The following is a 16,253-nucleotide window of genomic DNA, read 5'->3' on the forward strand; positions in this document are numbered from 1 at the left end:
AAAGTTTGAGAAACACTGATAAGTGTATGTGTGCTTTTGGAAAACGTTTAAAGCTGCTGTACAGAATCTTTGAAACAAGCTTAAAACATTTTTAGAATATAAACAGAGCATCTGCTTCTCTTTACAGCTCCTCACTTTGGCTCTTTCTGATAGTGTGCAAATGTGATGTATGTACAGCGGCAGTCATACAGACAACTGGACGGTCCAAAAGTTGGCCTACCTATTACTGGCTGAGGTTTTAGTAGAGTTGTGGCTGAACCACATAAAAATATATCATTAATTTTAATCTCCCCAATCAATGATAATGTTATGTTGGAATGTTGTTAAAGAGGGTCAAAATGTTTCAACCCAGTTTGTTTAGCAGATTCTGTATAGCAGCTTTAATATAGGAAGGACACAACTTCCAGATTGTGTGAGTAAAATCAGGTTTTTTTTCTTTGTCAGTTTAACAGTTTCTGTTGTGCCTGTCACTGTTCCCTGTCTGTTTTCTTACCTGGTTCTTTCTGACCTTGTACTTTCTCCTCACGTTCCCTCTTTCCTCTCTCCCTTTTTGGACTGACAATCATACACAAATAGATTGTATTCAATTAGATGAAAAATTACATTAATATGAAAAAAAATACTATTAAGATCACTAACAAAAAGTCCTCTCTCAGTGTACTTTCAACCAAAAGGCAAATAACCAAACCACATGAACATCTAATAAAAGATATAAACATTGAAACACAGATCCAACATTATTCTTGATTAACGGATCATTTGATTTTACACTTTTACCTGAATGTGGCTCCTTTTTTTTGTTTTGGAAAAAACGTCCTTATATCCATTATGAACCTGGCTGTCTCTCTGTACAAAACACACACACACACACACACACACACAACAGGAGTTATAAGGTTAATGGGCATTCGGTCAGTTAGCTAGTTAGTATCCATTTCAAACAGGACAGTGGTAACAACAGTACAGTACAACAACAATTTTAAGTTTTAGATTTTAAACAGGACGGTCAAAAGTCGCTGATTTTACTACAGAGCAGGACGGATTGTAGGGTAGCAAACATCGCTGGAAAACAAGTTTTTTTTTTACACCCAGCTTACCTGGTGTAATGTTTTTCAGCTAAAAAGAAACATGGTCTGACTCCTACCTAACTATATAAAGAGTAACTGAAGGTTAAATGCAGCTATTATGTCCTGTTTTAAGCCAGGCACTCACACCTCTGCTCCGCTGAGTCTCAGCCACCATCGCTCTGGCTGCAAAAGTGCTAGAGCCAGAGTAGGGGAGACGCGAGCTGGAACAAACCATTTTGGGAGGGGGGGGGGGGGGGGGTATCTATACTTATGTTGTTAAAAAGTTATGTCTCAACCAACTACTGTATGCTTTTTATATTTTTAGCAGTGTGTCACACAAACAGCAAATTACGGAAGAGGATTAGGGCCACTGGAAAAAAAAAAAGAGAATTCTGACTTTAGTCTCAGAATTCTGAGAAAAAAGTCAGAATTCTGAGACTAAAGTCAGAATTCTGAGACTAAAGTCAGAATTCTGAGAATAAAGTCAGAATTCTGAGATTAAAGTCAGAATTCTGAGAATAAAGTCAGAATTCTGAGATTAAAGTCAGAATTCTTTTTTTTTTTTTCCAGTGGCCCTAATCCTCTTCCGTAGCAAATATTGTCAAAAAAAAAAAGTAAGAAATCTTTGGGGGTGCTTTGATTCCTTTTTTGGGGTGCTTCAGCACCCCCCAAAAATGGGCTAAAATCGCCCCTGGTGGGGACTGACCCACCGCAAACGTTCTCCCTGATCCTGAGTTTTTAAGTATCAGCTGCTGCCTGCAGGCTCACTGTTTGCCTCGGCCTCTAATTTTGTCTTTGTTCACAAATTGGTTTGTTCCAAGAGCCTCGAAGTACCTCAGCTGAACAAAACATATTTCAGTCAGCGTGTGATAGATGAAATAACAATGTTTTCCTTTCAAAATAAAGCTCTGACCGGCATGCACTCTACAGATAATTGTATCATCCAGAGCCTCTTTGATCGTCCTTCATCTTTACAGGGTTTGTGTTGCAGCCGGTCAGTTTGATTGGACTCTTTTAGGAAATAAGAGCCCCGGGGTTTGTAATAAATGTAATAAATTCATACTTGACAAACTGCAGCGGCCTTTGGCCACGCAGAGACGAGTCGCACTGTAAATCCCCTCTGGAGCGAAGCGTGGTGATTGGTGTTTCATTTGGAGGCCGGCGGCGGCGGCCGAGGGGTGACTCGGCGGGACTCTGCTGACTCGGTTGAGCGATCTTGTTTTACCGGTGCTGACGTCCCAGCAGTGATTTAATTTGAGCCACAGACAGTTGCGATCAGAGAGGAGGGATGATCAGAGCTTCTGTTAAACAGATGTTACTGACAAAATCATACATCTGTAAAAATATGAGCATCAAAGAGTGAAACCTGATGAAAGTCAGAAATTTAATTACAGCAATATGAATTGTAATCTGCCCACAGGGACCGATGGGGGGCAGCAGTGATTTTATCCATCTGAGCTGTCCTGCATTAATCTATGGAAGCCCGTTTCCGCCACTAAAAAAAAAAAAAAAAGGATCCATAACTCAAAATTCCGAGTTATTTTCTCAAAATTCTGAGTTATTTTCTCAAAATTCCGAGTTATTTTCTCAAAATTCTGAGTTATTTTCTCAAAATTTCGAGTTACTTTCTCGAAATTTCTACATATTAACTCGAAATTTCGATTTATTAACTCAAAATTTTGAGAAAAGTAACTCGGAATTTCAAGATGTGCAATGTTGAATCAACACTGCAGTTCCTCTAACGTCCACTAGAGGCTGCTTTTAAAGGTGAGTCACTGCTCATAGACTTCCATTTAAAAATGAGCAACTTTACAGCAGAAATGAACAATTAACAATGAACAAAATTAACATTCAACCCGATGCAAACAATAGTTTTGGGCTTCTCTCCTCATATCAACAGTACAGAGGCCATATTTGTTTACAACTCACCTACCTTTTAAGCTAGCGGAGGTGTAGCATCTCGGCTAAACAGAGTGGCTGAAGTGGACGTGTGCGCCATGTCTGTGCTGGAGGTGCAACAGAACTTTATCTCTTGATGTTCATTGCTGAACAGTGAACCCTGAATATGTCTGTGTGGCGGCTGATAAAAGTGAAAGTTTAGTTTATCAGGATCTCCGTTAGCTATAGCGGTGCAGCAGCTGGTCTTCCCGGGGTCCACGGAAGAATCTATCGTCTCGCTGGCTCATACTGCTGGGAAATGATTAATGTTTATGTGAGGTTTTGTGTCTAAAATGCGCGCAGTTCTAACTGTAGAAATGAAAACTTTGATAAAACCTTGGCAGCAGGAGTGTGGAAGCCAGGAGAAACCTGATGGCTAAACTAACTCAACTTGAGCTGTGATGTCTAGCACCGTCATTCTGAAGCCAAAAATGTCGTAATGATTGTTGACACTGGTCGTCTTTTGTCTGTGACAGCCCAAAGTCACACAGCATTCCCAGTTTATGGATTTTAACACCGTAGAGGACGACCTGTTCTCCTGCTGGCCTGCATCTGTTTTATATGACTGTATTTAATCTTCTTAGAAGACTCGGGCAGACTAGAGTCCTTTATGCCCCCCAGTGGAGTTCATAAAACTTTATTATTGTTTCCTGACACTTTTTTCTTTTTTCACTCACGGATGTGTCCTTGTTGAGTTAATTACAAACTGTTTGCCTGATTATAAATGCTTTATGCTTCTCAGGGCGCTCTTGAAAAGATGTCTTCAGTCTCAACGAGATGACCTGATTAATAGATTGTTGAGAAGGAAGGGACCCAAAGTGGAGACAGAACAAATCACGGTGGTGTTTTTCCCATTCTGTTACAGTGTCACACATTTAAATGTAGTGTTTTACCGTACAGGTGGCTGAATAGGGTACGGAGACATTGTAGAAACCCTGTAAATAAAAAAAGTGCAAAGTATCAGTCCTGACTTTAAGCCAAAATAAAAGCTAATTGGGTGAGTTACACCTGTGCAGGTGTAAACAAATGTTTTCTGTATCAGGTCGGGAGTCAATGGGCCCGAGTCATCGCTGGAGACAGCTTCTAGTGGACATTAGAGGAACTGCAGCTGTAGTCACGTTTCATTATTCAGCCCTGGATGTTGGTCTCTCGGTCATAATTAGAGCTCTGACTTGACCAAACTGTGTGTGGACGCTGTATGAATAAAGGTTTAATAACAAAGGAAAGAAAAAGCAACAAGGTTTCACAAGAACTTTATTTATAGAAAAATGAAATAAAGTGAACAAAGGCAGCTGTTTTTCATCGTGTGGCTGATTATTGTAAAAATGGAAGCTGAGCTGTAATCAAACGTGAAAAAAGAAAAGCAAGAAGTGAATCCAAATATAATCTACTGCATTAAACTCTCTCAGCAACACAGAAGCATAAGTAGTAAGATATACAGGAAGTGTGTTTTCAAAATAAGGCACAGCACTAATGTATCACGACAGCCCTATGAAAGCAAAGCCTCTAAAGAGTATCTGATGACTGAAACGTGGAAAACTTTAAACGCTGTGATCCTGATGGAGGCAGCGACCTCAGTAATCACTGCAGGAGAATAAACTCAGCGTGCTCACTGAACTTCAAAAGAACCTATGAATATCAAGCAGCAAAAAATAAAACATTCATACGCCAAAATCTCTCACAAACCTTTGAAGCCACCAACACCAGAGCTCAGACCACCTCAAATCCACCACATTCAATTTCAGACAGTAATTACAGTCTGGCTAATGTCACTGCTAGAAGGGGCTACGCCGCTCTCGACTCCATGCAAACTTTTTATTAGTTTTAGCACCAGATCCTGCATCTGCTCCTCTATTAAACCTAAAGCTGCACCTAGCAAATATTTAATGAAACGCGTTTGATGGCTTTAATCAAACTTTATTTAAATTCTCTTGGACGTCCCAAAGTTTCTGATGTTGTTTCAGGAGAAAAACAACCATAAAGATGTCCGTTTGGGGAGTTTGGGGGGTTTCGTGGAATGATGCAGCCAAAGAAAACACGGGTTACTCGGTTTAAATATTTAACCTGCTGTAAACAAAGATGTAAAACAACATGTATCTTTAACCGGTTCACGCTGAGCGGCCTGGCGCAGATTTAAAGGTATTTTCTGTAAAAACTTTAAAAATTAAATGAAAACTTTAACCACAAGGTGGCAGTGTTCCAGCTCTAAATACTGCGCCGATGTTACAGTTTCTCTCCATGTTTGACATTCTTAACACTTCCTGTGTTCTTCTGCATGTTAAGTTGACACTTTTACTAAATTTTAAACGGTTTTAAACCATCTTTAAATGATTTAAGCTCCTTTCTGAAAAATGTTTTATTAAATATGACTTCAAACTGAGCCCATAAAGTAATCTGGAAAGAGTTTAGTGAGGTCACAAACCCCTGAAACTGAGGGCTTACTTATAGAGGAGGCGCCCCCTGCTGGTCAAAGATCCAGGTTTATTCTGCATTGGCTTCAGGACAGCGTTGTCCATCCTTTATGTACAGTCTATAGACAAATAGTTCCTAAAATTGGATATGTCACTTCCTGCTTGGCACCACGTCTCATAAACACTTTCAAAAACCTTCTCAGTGGCTTCTGTGAGGTCATTGGTTTATTTAAAGTTAAAGCGCTGGCTGATGTCGCCTCTAACACTACAGGGTTTCCTTTGCACACTGAAACCAGCCTGACATCGACTCTGTGTTGGTGTCTTTTCCCACCAGGCTTCTCAGAGACCAGCTGAGGCCAGTTTTACCTCTCCTGTGTAAATATATATATATATGTATACTGTATATGAACATCCTGATAAAAAAATCTCAAACTTTTGTTGTATTTCTCTAAGTTCTCATCAACATCTGACGTCTTTCGTTTCCGTTGTGCAATTAAACCTCGACCTCATCTGCACCTTTCACACTTTATGGACCTTTTATTTAAAGAAACCTGAATTTGTCTCCGTGCATCAGCTGATTTAAATATCTAGCGAACCTTTTAAATAACCAGTTGATATTCTGATGAATTTTCTGGTGTCAGTACCAACTTCTTCCTTTAAACAGTCAGACAAATAAAATGTCCTCCAATGATGTCGACCAATCACAGACCTTCTCTCTGATGTGTCCTACTTTGGGCCTTCTACTTCCTGTGATCTTCCTCTGCTATCCGGGTGGCACCAGCTTCCTCCACAGGCCCCTCCCTCTTGCTCTCCAGTGCGACCTCGGTGTAGGTGACCCCCTCTTCCGGCTTGCTCTCCTTCCCTTGGAGCTCGGCCTCGGCGCCCTCCTGGCCCTCGGCGCCCTCCTGGCCCTCGGCGACAACTCTCTCCTTCTTCAGCTTGATGCGGAAGGCCTCCTTGCTTGGAGCTTTCTTGGCGATGTTCTCTTTGAGCCGCTCGCCAGACTGCTTCAGCCGCTCGCCAGCCTGGTGCATCTTCTCCCTCCGCTCGGGCGGCATCACCTTCTCGCCCAGGTGGTGGAACTTGGTGCCCAGGTTATCTTTGGTTTTGCTCATGTTCTCCTTTGAGAAGGCGGCCTTCAGTGTTTCCGTGCTCTTCATGACCGACTTCTTGAGTCGAGCAGCTCGCGAGGGGTCGGCTTCTTCCAAACTCAGGTACTCCTCGTCAGAGGAGAGGTCGGCGGGGACGTCGTAAGAGTCCGGCTCCATATCCAGCCCCTCCAGGCCGGGTCCTTTAGGGGACTTGGTGACGGCCACTGACGGGACCTCTGTCTCACCCTGCAGATTAAATGAAAGGTAATTAAATATTAGAGATTTATTATCGAATGTTTTTATTATTCCTGTTTTTAATGATTCTGTGTTACTGTCCCATCTGCTGAGTGTAAAAGGGATTTTAATCTCAATTAGAGATGCACAGAGTTCATTTCTACCTCATCGACTGACGCCAACAGTCTGAATCCAGTGTTCGTACAGACGGAATCACAACTAGAAGATGAGACTGTTAACAAAATGTAGGTAAAAGAAGACCTTTCAGGTTGTTTTGACCAGTGTGCTATCCCATGTGGTCACATGACCTCTCAAAGTTCAACCAAAATGTCCTTTTTGAAGTTTTCTGCAGTCAGAAAACAGATGAAAACATCTGTGCACCGCAGCTTTTGTTTCTGCTTCCATGTTACAGACAGAAAACGTAGATTTTGGCTTTAGATTGAGACACGTTGGTGGTTACAGTTTTTAACAGAGCTTAAATGTGTTTGTTCAGCCCCGAAAACATCACATGGAAATAACTTATTTATTTTCTTGAGACTGATTTTATGAGAAACAACCCAACAGGACCTGTAATGATTTTCTGCGTTTGTTTCTAGTTTAGTTGAAGTCAGGCTAAAACACTTCTTATTTCTGTCCTGGATGAATAGAGGTGAAACACATATCCAGTTAAAGCATCTGAGTCTGTGGAGGACAGACATCCATCTCAAATGTGCTTTAAAGATCTGGAGTTTGATTTTTATCCGTCTAAAGTGCTCATTAATCTTAAATCTGCTTGACTCCTTACACTTTTGCAGCAGAAGTCATCATTCATTAGCAAAGCGCCTCGTCTATCTCGGGATAAACACACGCAGTTGAAACTGATATCCATCTGTCTCTTCTATCCACTGAGGATAAATTACTCTGCTGCTCAAAAAGCTGAAGGGAGCTCGCACAGAAAACTCGATATTCCTCTGAGATACTCTGTGAGACTCAACCTACAAGCTCTGAAAACACCGGCAGCGTCATAAGATCCAGTTTTTCTATTTTTGCACATGGCGAGTAACCAAGGAAGCTGCTGGCAGGAACGACACCTGGAACATAGAAATACTAACTACACCACCCGGTGAAGTCGGAATTCTGGTCCCTGTTGGACTGGACTGTTATCACAGCTGATTCGAACAACTTCTCATCTCATTCTGTCAGATAAGCATCTCACATGTGAAACAGTGGCCGCAGTATACCGTCCACCAAGAGACAGTCGTGTTTTACAGCTCGTCCACGTCAGGACACGAGGGGCGGTGGTGGCATACGCCCACGAGACACCGATCCCAGTCTGGACCTTTGAGTATTACGCTCTCTGTTCAACTTGATGATCACGGCAAAATGTGTAGCAGACATGTGGACATGCACGCAGAAGATGCACTACCAGCAGGGGGCGATAGTGTATTTAAAGCCCAGAAGTTGGTAGCAAACAAAACTCATATGAAGTACATTTCACTCACTGAAAGATTTGCTAAAAACTTCTCGCCTCAATTCAGGCACTAAAAATATCTCAGCTAGTTTTAGGTGCCAAAAACTGCTTGGCTAGCTCTGGGCACAAAAAACAGTTTGTTTAAATTCAGGTGCTAAAAACCGTAAAGAGGCTTGATTTGTTACTAGTTTGCTAATGCTAACTAACTTTTTGTATTTTCAGACAGTAGAAGGAGAATTTGATGACTAAAATAAATGAGAAAAGGAGGAATGAAATGTCTCACATTCAAAGTTTAGTGCCCCCCTTAGTGCATGATGGAAACCTGTGCCCATGTGCTCGGGGTTTACAGCAACCAAGAGTTTTAATTGTTTTCGCGTCTTTACTCTTTCGAATGGCCGACACAACAGAGCAGCCGCTGGAGGAAGCTCGTCGCAGGCCTGCTCCACCTGCTGCGCCCTACAGGTGACTTTGGATGTGAAAGCCAATTAATCCTAATTAAGCCGTGGCCACCTGAGACGATGACACTCATTAATCAGGGCGGAGTCATCAGAGCGTATCCGCACGCTGTGAATGACACAATAATTACACCGGCAGGGAATGTGGGTCGAAGTATGTATTAATAACCTCGCCGGTAAAGGAGGAAGAAGAAACGGACAGAAACCATCAGAGCTTTTAATTACGTTAACACACTCAGCTGCACTCTAATCCCAGCTTTATGCGTTTAAATCATGAACGGGGTCTACTGCGCGCAGCAGCAGGGGCCAGAGGTCGGCCTCTAGTGAGCGTTAAAAAGAAACACAAAGCCACTTCCAAGAATCACTCGAACAAATTAAAGAACGACAAGAAAATCACAGCAGAGAGACGCAAAGGACAACAGAAACACGCAAAACAGGTAAAAAGAAACACGGAGAACCACGAAGAGTCCAAAAGTGTCTGCAGCGAGGCACAAGGTGATTACAAGTGACCACAAAGAAACACAAAATAACCAAAAAGACACAAAAAACCCTCAAGGAGAGGAAAAAACCTGCAGAAGCACAAAACAACTATAGACACATAATAAAAAAAAACGCAATGACATCAACACAAACAAAGTAAAAGCACAAAATTACACAAAAATGTCTTAAAAGTCAAATTAAATTACTTCAACATGACGACTGGATGCAAAATAAACACAAAGAAACAAATAAATAAAATAAACAAAGTATTGATTATCACTATGAGGCCCGTCGTGGTTAACAAAGCTGCACAGTGAAGCTGTGAGTACGTGTTCAAATCTCAGCTGTATTTGTGGCGTTTGAAGAGCTTCCTGCTGCGGCGCCTCCTGTTAGCAGGGTGACCTCCTTTAATCGTGTTTGTTCACTCCTCATCGTCTCCCTGCAGAAACATCACAAACTAAAAGCCATCAGCTCCTCTAAAATTACACATTGTCCTCTGATGTCCGCCGCGCGCGCCACAGCGGCCCTGAGAGTAAACCGGTGGCCATTTATCTTTTTCTTATTACTGCCCACCGTCCGCCCGTCATCATTCAGCCGCCGGCAGGCGACGAGCGTCTCTAACAAAGGGCTCGCTGCTTCCTGGTTAAACGGCCGCAGCCGAAGCTCTATATTAGGAGACGAAGGGAGGCCTCAGAATAACGACAGCACATCGGTCATGTGGAAACTCAACACTGCAACTGTCTGCAGAGGCACCGCCCGGGACCAGGCTGAGCTACAGCTGGGCTCGCTGTGAAGAAGGACAGCAGTATCTCATGTACTGTAGCTGGGGACACGCACAACACAGCAGATATGAATCATTCAGTTTCATCGTCCATGTGCGGACACAGCCTGGGGCGCGGTCATCAAGTGAGGAACTGCTGTATGATTTAATGATTTAATAATGACCATCAGTCAGAAACGAGAGGGTTAAAGGGTTCATGAGGAACATGATGAGTGCAAATTACCCATGATGCGCTGGAAAGTAAGAACTGTATATGAACGATGGACATGAAACATGAAGCTGGTCCACTGGTTTGTGGACATGTTTAAGCCTCATGTTAGCATTTTGGCAGCTCCCATGTTGTTTTTTGGAGCCAGAAATGTAGTTAAGTGCTAAGTTAGCCGCTAATGTTGGCCAGCTTGGTTCAGTCTACATTCATAGACCGTATAAGTTCATCACACAGACACAGATAACTGCTAATTAACGCGAAGTAACAAATAAGAGAGTACTGAAATATTACAGTTTCACTCATCAACACAGTTTTTACTGCATAGCGCCCATATTACCCCATATGGAAAAGAAATAGAAAAAACTTATAAAAGACTTGTATGAGCTTTAGCTTGCTTCATATAGTGAATCATATCAGGCTTATATGATTTACTCATGAAAGTGGCCACTTTCTCATTACTTTCATATATTGTTTTTAGGAAGTGTCCAAAACATACAAGTTTAGTTTATACAACTTTTCAAGGGATCTTATATCTGTTTTCACTCTTGTATGCTTTTCATACAAGTTTCACACAAGACAGATACAAACTTTATAAGATTTATATGTATCTTTTCCATATGGGTCTGGTCAGAAGACTGCATTAAAAATGCTCCAACAGCAAACCAGAGATTGAATAGAAAGTGAAAACAAGCAGACAGCTAGCAGCTACAGCAACCTGTAACTGCGTCTACTGACACAGTCGGTGGGAAAAGGTCAGTCAAAAAGACACCACCCCAAATAATCCATCCATTCACTTCTGCTTATACTTTTTCAGGGTCGACCCCAAATAATGCAAATGTTAAGTCTCAATACAACTTAAATAGGTGTGGTACAAACTAAAAACTAAAATCAGCCCCTCTGTAGTTATTATAACAGAGGAAAAAAGCAAAAGAAATATATGCAAAAGGATACAAAATTAATTTTTAAAAATTACGGAAAAAATTACAAAATTAAAGCTCATGACCGCAAAGACACGCAAAACAGTTATACATGCAAAACATACAAGACAAACTACTTTTAAAAAACCCACAAAACACACCAAAGTCATGCAAAGCTGCTTGAAAACATTAAAAAAAAAACATAAGAGTATCTAAAAAAAAAAAAAAGAGTTTAAATGATCACAGAAACATGCAAAATGTCCACCTATGTCACAAAAAGACCACAAAACTGCACAAAAATGTTCACAAAGATACAAAAAACTACATGAAAACGACTTCAAGCAGACGTTAAACGAACAACTACAGACACAAACTGGTTTTTTTTGTTATTTCCAGAGTAAAAGTTCTTCTGAAACGACCTCAAAGAGATAAAAAGGTCCAAATGTTTCCACAGTTTAATCGTGCACAGCATTTTCTTAAATACTGTAACCATGGCAACCTAATGCTGCTCAGATTTGCAGCAGCGCAGAGATGTGACCTGGACAACCTGGAGGACTCTGACTTTCTCGCTCTGCAAGACCGTAAACTGTGTCTGCTCACAAACTCCCGTCAAACACAGGCAGGCCGAAGACGAGTTCAGCGGTTCGAACTGTGAAATGTGACGGTGCAGGCGAGAAGAACAAAACCCACCAAACAAAGTTGGAGTGGAGCCCATAACCCTCCGCCCTCCCGTCTCTTTTTTAATACAGACTCATTCCACAGGATTTTTTTATCTTCTATTATCCTTCATCTCTTTGGCTGCTTTTTAGCAGCCGGTCAGGTTGATTGACGTCTCGTTTCTCGCCACATCCTGACCGCTGTGATAAGCTGACGTATCAGAGCCTGACTCTGGCTGACAGCAGTTTATGGCCTGTCCCTGCCGGCAAAGAGGGAGAACGCTGTGATCCCAGAATAGGCCCCTCTGTCATGGATCCACAGCAGCTGTTAGCAGCACACACAGAGCTCAGGTTACTATTCTGAAGTCTGAAGACATTATTGAGGACAGCAGGACCTGCAACTCACTGCTCAACTTATCTCTGCAGAGCTGCATGGAGAAGAGAGCAGGGCAGCTCCCACAGCTTCCCACTGGAAATGTGTGAAGGCTGCTTTTTGATTACAGGCACAAAATATTTTCTTTATCAGCTCTGTAATGGACTCATTTCACTGTGATCTGATGTCAGTCACGTCTATAACTCTGCAAAACTCATACAGTGAATCTGACAAGAAAGAATCTGTAGCACTGGCATAAAACATAAAACACTAAAAAAGCGCAAACACTCCAGTTTCAACCAGTGAGAACGAGCTCTGAAGCCAACTGTCTTTGAAGTCAACCCAGTTTAAGACTTTAACTGTCTTCAACAGTTAAATGCAGACTTTGGCTTTTACTTGTCTTTGTACAGAAATAACGAGGCTAAAGGTTTCAAGTCTCTGTGCTAACCCAGGATAAACACACCGTCACTACAGGCTGAATAAATAGGTCCAACTCTGAATGATCGATGACGCACTGCGCTCTGACTGAAGTACTCTTAAAACAAACTAGAACGTAGAAATACCAGCAGCGTTTGGAGGATCAGTGAGCCGGTTCGTTGACACACAGTGATGTGCTACCTGGAGCTATAGCTAGGCTAACGTGAACACAGTCAGTGGCTACATCCATGTTTGACACTATCTATGTTTGGCACTTTAAATTTTATAGCTTATGATCCTGTTAAATGGGCAGGTGAGAGTAAGCACAAACTAAAGCTTTAAAATACATGACACGTACATTTTCATCCCAAATATAGTGGAGTAGAAGAAGAAAGCATCATGACACAGAAATACAATATTGTGCATTGTAAGATTAAAAGTACTGTAGTCTAATGTTATACATCTCAAGTTTTCAGGCCCCTCTTCAGTTTGGATTCAGGAGACAGACACTATCTCTATTATAAGGCCTGCTGAGGCCTAAGTTTTAGGCTTCAAACTTTCCTTTTTGCTAAAGCATATAGTTAGGGCTGGATCAGGTGACCCTGAATCCTCCCTTAGTTATGCTGCAACAGGTGTAGGCTGCTGGGGGATTCCCATGATGCACTGGGTGTTTCTTCTTCACTCACTATGTGTTAATAGACCTCTCTGCACTGAATCATACTTGTTATTAATCTCTGTCTCTCTTCCACAGCATGTCTTTCATTCTGTCTTCCTTCTCTCACCCCAGCCAATCACAGCAGATGGCCCCGCCCCTCCCTGAGCCTGGTTCTGCCGGAGGTTTCTTCCTGTTAAAAGGGAGTTTTTCCTTCCCACTGTCGCCAAAGTGCTTGCTCATAGGAGGTCATATGATTGTTGGGTTTTTCTCTGTATGTATTATTGTAGGGTCTACCTCACAATATAAAGCTCCTTGAGGCAGCTGCTGTTGTGATTTGGCGCTGTATAAATAAAGCTGAATCATCAGTAGGTGACGTGTACGAGTCTGTGATCTACATCTGCGATCCTTTTAACGAGGACTAAACAACACTGTAAGTTCATGTTACTGATTGTTAGCACCATCACTAAACAGTCAAGCACTCCAGTCTAAATGTTCCTGATTGAGATTTAAAATCCGACACAGCTGTCATCTGACAAAAGCTGAACTTATAAGGCCTGCAGCTATGAACACCGAGTCTTTGATCACCGTTATAAATCTTTCAGTTCACAGAAATGTTTTTTTATTTTCTGTCCATCATCCAACCAGCTCCTTCAGCAGAAAATCCCACCGCACTGCGGTTCCCAGCTGCCGTCTCTTCACGACTGTTTCACAGCATTCGGACTCACTCTGTGCCCTTAAAGAAAATATCATGTCTCCTTGGAAGTGACGCTGATAGTTTAGCTTTATTTTTCCAGCCCTTTACGTTCAGGGAAGACTCGACAGGAGCTTTTATTCTTGTAAATGTTGCTGTGCTTTCTAAATTAAAGAGTTCAGTCGAGAGTTTCTTATTAAAACTTTGAAGTGAATCCACCTGATCTGATTAAGGTCGCCCACACTTTGGCTGAAAGTGCGCCCTCTCAACATAACGAGGATGCTTTTCTATTAATTGCCAATGTTTTGGAGTCGAGGGTTCTTATGAGTTTGAACTTAATCCGCCCTTCATTTCCTCACATCGACGCTTGCGCCTCTCACTGCGTCCACCGCTTAATGAACCGAGTCAGAGTTCATCCAGTTAAGATCTCGCTGCTTGGCACAGACTTGGTCTATTTCATTTCTGATGCTTAATTATTCTCCAGTTGCTCGTAAACAAAAATTTGGATGTAGCTCAGAGATCTTCTCTGGGGACTAAATTCAGATTTTATCTGCTTTTTTAACTCATTCCACCGTTTAACTAATGTTCTTTATCAGCTCCGCAGCACCGAAGGACAAAAGAGTCAGTTTACACCAAATTTAAGGGTTGAGCTTTGGCCTCTTTTTTCCATGTGGAATAATGAGATGCAGTCCTAATAAAGCACATTAGGTCTCAGTCATGCAGGTCTAGAGACCGTCAGCGAGTCCACTGTCAATCACTGGACACTGGAAAAGAAAAGGGGAATTCCCATACTGGTTGGCGAGTTGTTGCTGTGGTGGTTATTCTGGTCTCTTTTGCTTTTTGAAGCTTAACTATCCTCTTAAAGTCTGATAAACCCTGAAATTACTCAATTCAGCAATTAGCCACCCCGTGCCAGTTATTTGCTGGTCATTTGATTAAGCTTGCTCTAATAAGAAGAGAGTTAGTGGCTCCCAAACGTTCAAGATTTCTCTCAAGACGTGACATCATTCAGAATATTCAACAACTTTTGTGAGAAATTCTAGAAAATAGACTCTTCTGATTTCCCACGCTGAAAATTTATATATTTTCCTCGTTTAACTAAATCTGTTTAAGTCCTGATGAGGTCATCGTCAGAGAGACTTTGTGCTACTGCACAACTATCTAACTGGTACTGGTACCAGTTAGATAGTTTTAGTACCAACATCTTCCAATCAGACGTTGTCAGGCTGAAATGTGACACTTAAAACTCCAAACATGACTGTTTCTACTTTTCTATTCAGCTTCTAATGTGAAAATTTAAAAATATTCTGATTGGCTGGCTCATGAATCCTCTTCTATAAATTAGTTTATTGGATTACTGAGTGAAGACTGTTGACTTCGCTGTTATTTAGCCTCCCTTTAATATATTTTTGGTTTCTTTCAGTTTTCATTGATTAATTGTGTCCATTTAAGTCTTCAAAGATGTCAGTGTGGCACAATAATAAGTCTTTCTTAGAGAGAATCTATCCAAACCCTGCAGTTAAGCCATTAACCCACAGGCTCGCTGTGGTGTGTTCAATGGGCAGAATTCATAAAGTCAACATTTAAACATCCGACCCTGAGAAACTCTGCTGACCTGGTAGATGACGACTCTGAACTTGTTGCGGGTGAGCAGCTCATCCTGCGTGGACTCCACCTTCTTGACTCGGACGTTTTGCTTCTCCACGCGTGTCCGGACCTCCTTGACGTTGGCGCTGACTTTGCGGGTTTTCTGCAGGAGCTTCTCCACAGTGCCGCTGGTGTCGGTGTGGTCCTTTGCCAGCTTCAGGACGTCCCCCTGGATGGTCTTGATGTTGTTCTCCAGATCCTGCTGACGCTCCTCCATGCGCTGCTGGGAGGACTGGACGTTATCGATGATGCTGGCCACGCGCTCCAGCAAAGACAGGATGGTCAGGGCGCTGATGGGGTTCCCGGCCTCATCCTCCACCCCGGCGATCTCCAGCTTCTCCTGGATGCCTGCGCTGTGGTACTTGAGCTGATCCATTATCAGGACTCCTGAGATTCAAACTTAAGTAGTAAGAAAAGTTGTGGTTGTGCAGAACGGAACCAGGATCGTTGGGGTTACCGTCAGGGAGACCAGGGCAGCAGCACCAAGCACTTTGACCCAAACTCTAGTCTGGGGACGGGAGAGAGGAGCAAACTCCACCTACTCCTTTTAAAAAAGGCTTCAGATCCAAAGGGAGCCTGATTCAGTCCTCATCGGGATGTGGGCCAGGTGATAAACTTAGAGGGGAGCAGCAGTGCTCACACGAAACCCCCCTGCAGCTAAAAATAAAAACTCTTTGTAAGGCGACACTCTGACATTTTGGGAAATGCAAAGCAGGAGATGATGGAAATTCCCATTCAAGTCCCACTTTTCGATGCCAGCCCCACGCAAGACTGATTCATAA

At 42.3% G+C, this 16,253-nt stretch overlaps 1 protein-coding gene across 1 annotated transcript; it reads right to left on the reverse strand.

The window, feature by feature from the left end:
- Nucleotides 1-3,662: 3,662 nt before the first annotated feature.
- cavin4a (caveolae associated protein 4a) lies at nt 3,663-16,029 on the reverse strand. The gene is made up of 2 exons (XM_084912278.1): nt 15,440-16,029; nt 3,663-6,753 (listed from the first exon to the last, which is right to left on the reverse strand). The coding sequence occupies exons 1-2, from the start codon at nt 15,845-15,847 to the stop codon at nt 6,157-6,159; spliced, it is 1,005 nt and encodes a 334-aa protein (XP_084768404.1). The 5' UTR covers nt 15,848-16,029; the 3' UTR covers nt 3,663-6,156.
- Between the last annotated feature and the right edge of the window lie 224 nt (nt 16,030-16,253).

This window comes from Perissodus microlepis, chromosome 18 (assembly GCF_051167445.1).
Source record: "Perissodus microlepis isolate ML-2025 ecotype Zambia chromosome 18, ASM5116744v1, whole genome shotgun sequence".
In the NCBI taxonomy this organism is placed as follows: domain Eukaryota; kingdom Metazoa; phylum Chordata; class Actinopteri; order Cichliformes; family Cichlidae; genus Perissodus; species Perissodus microlepis.